This window comes from Palaemon carinicauda, chromosome 20 (genome assembly GCF_036898095.1).
Source record: "Palaemon carinicauda isolate YSFRI2023 chromosome 20, ASM3689809v2, whole genome shotgun sequence".
In the NCBI taxonomy this organism is placed as follows: Eukaryota; Metazoa; Arthropoda; class Malacostraca; order Decapoda; family Palaemonidae; genus Palaemon; species Palaemon carinicauda.
Window position 1 is genome coordinate 98,641,412 of NC_090744.1, and position 1,948 is coordinate 98,643,359.

At 39.0% G+C, this 1,948-nt stretch overlaps 1 protein-coding gene across 1 annotated transcript; it reads right to left on the minus strand.

Annotated features, from left to right (window-relative positions):
- Window positions 1-256: 256 nt before the first annotated feature.
- On the minus strand, window positions 257-1,216 carry LOC137660001 (dnaJ homolog subfamily C member 3-like). The gene has a single exon (XM_068394735.1). The coding sequence runs from the start codon at window positions 1,214-1,216 to the stop codon at window positions 257-259; it is 960 nt and encodes a 319-aa protein (XP_068250836.1).
- Window positions 1,217-1,948: the final 732 nt, after the last annotated feature.

The following is a 1,948-nucleotide window of genomic DNA, read 5'->3' on the forward strand; positions in this document are numbered from 1 at the left end:
ATCTCTTTGGTCCTTCTAAACTTACAAATGTAAACTAAAATATATTTTCCTTAAAACTCAACTGAAACTTATTCTAAGAATATTTACCACTTTGTATTTTTTTTTGTATTTTCATTTTTTTAATGATTTTGTCTTTTTTTGGGTTTTGAGTTTTTTTTTACATTTTGGATTTTTTGTTTTTATATATTTTTATTTTTATTTTATATATTTTTTTTGGATTTTGTTATTTTTTTATAATTCAGGAAGGATTTTTCATTCACATCCTGAAAAATATGTTAAACACATCGAACAGATCTTCAAACGTTGTTTCGAAGTGAAATTGTCCCCCTGTTGGTTCATAATAGTAGTAGTACTGATGTTGGTCTCCTCTTGGTTCATAATAGAAGTTCTGGCGACGTTGGTCCCTCTGTCCTGGCTGTTGTCTCGGGCGTTGTCGTTGAAGCTCTGCGTCGTATGTCCTTCTGTTTTGTTCATCCACCAGAACAATTTTAGCATTGACCACTTTTTTAAACTTCTCCTCAAATGCCTCCTGTATGAATTCGGGTTTGTCCCGGTGTCTGTCCGGATGTAACTTCATGGACAAGCCTTTGAAGGATTTTAGAATTTCCGCCCTAGTGGCCGTTTGTCCCACACCCAAAACCTCATAATGACTTTGGCTTTCCCATTTCTTCTTTAGCGCCGTAGTATCTTCTATGAATTTCAAACATTCCTTAGATCCCTTTAACTTCCTTACAGTTTCGAAGTCATTCAGGGCAACGTCGAAAAGGCCGAGTTTGAGAAGGTGCTTCCCTCGTAGCACGGTGGCTCTGCATCCCTGAAGACCTTTCTCAAGGGCTTGGCAACAGTCCAATACGATATCCATGTGTTGAGGACTTTCAGAGGCTGCGTTGGCTTCAGCCCGAAGGATATGCAGAAGAGCGGTTTGTTCTTCCCTGTCCGTGTCTATTGCCAAGGCCTCTGTAAAAATGGCCATGGCTTCGTCGAACTTTTTATTTTCATGAGCTGATAACCCCTCCTTTAATAACTTTTCCCGCTTATCTTCTTCTATATTTCCGGTTTCATTCTTCCTCTCTTTCTGCATTTCCTCATTCTTCCTCTCTCTCTGCATTTCCTCATTCTTCCTCTCTTTCTGCATTTCTTCATTCTTCCTCTCTTTCTGCATTTCTTCATTCTTCCTCTCTTTCTGCATTTCTTCATTCTTCCTCTCTTTCTGCATTTCCTCATTCTTCGGCTGTTCGTTCATCTGGATTCTGGAAGTCCTTTTTGACGGATTCCTTTTCCCTTTTTTGGTGATCAGATGTCTTCTCAGCCCCTATTTTTTCTTTCGCCTGTTTCTCGGCCTTCAGTTTACTTAATTCGTTTCTCATTTGTTCCTTTTGTTCTTGATTTGCCTCATTTTCAATTTTAAGAGTCTTCAGTAACCTTGCTTGCTTCTCCATCTCAAGATCTTTCATGGAGCATTCCTTTAACAGATTTTGGTAATCCGACTCCATCTTAGCTTTCAGCTTTTCTAGCTCCTCTTTCTTTGCATTCAATTCATCTACTTTCTTTTTCCAATTATTTACGTGATCTCTTTGGAATTTATTCTGTCCATTATTCCCAGTTCTAGCAATTTCCAGTAACCTTTCCTGTTGTTTTAACCGGTCATATTTTAAGGCGCACTCCTTCTTCAGATTTTCATAATCGGACGCCATCTTAGCTCGCAGCTTTTCCTGTTTCTCTTTCTCTTTATTCATCTCATCTATTACTCTTTTCAATTCATTTATTTGTCCGTTCAACTTGTTGTTTTCCTCCTCAAGAGTCGTTCGATCCAGACAATCAGATTTGAGATCCTCTCCGTCCAACTCTGGAACGTCTTCGCCTTCTTTAGCCATCCTTCTCATAGCAAACAAGATTCCTCCGAATATGGCGCCCGCAGCGCCCAAAGCGATGTAAATTGTCATGTTAC

Bases quoted from the DNA above. Each gene is read 5' to 3' on its own strand.
- LOC137660001 (XM_068394735.1), bottom strand. From the start codon at position 1,216: ATGCAGAAAGAGAGGAAGAATGAAGAAATGCAGAAAGAGAGGAAGAAT.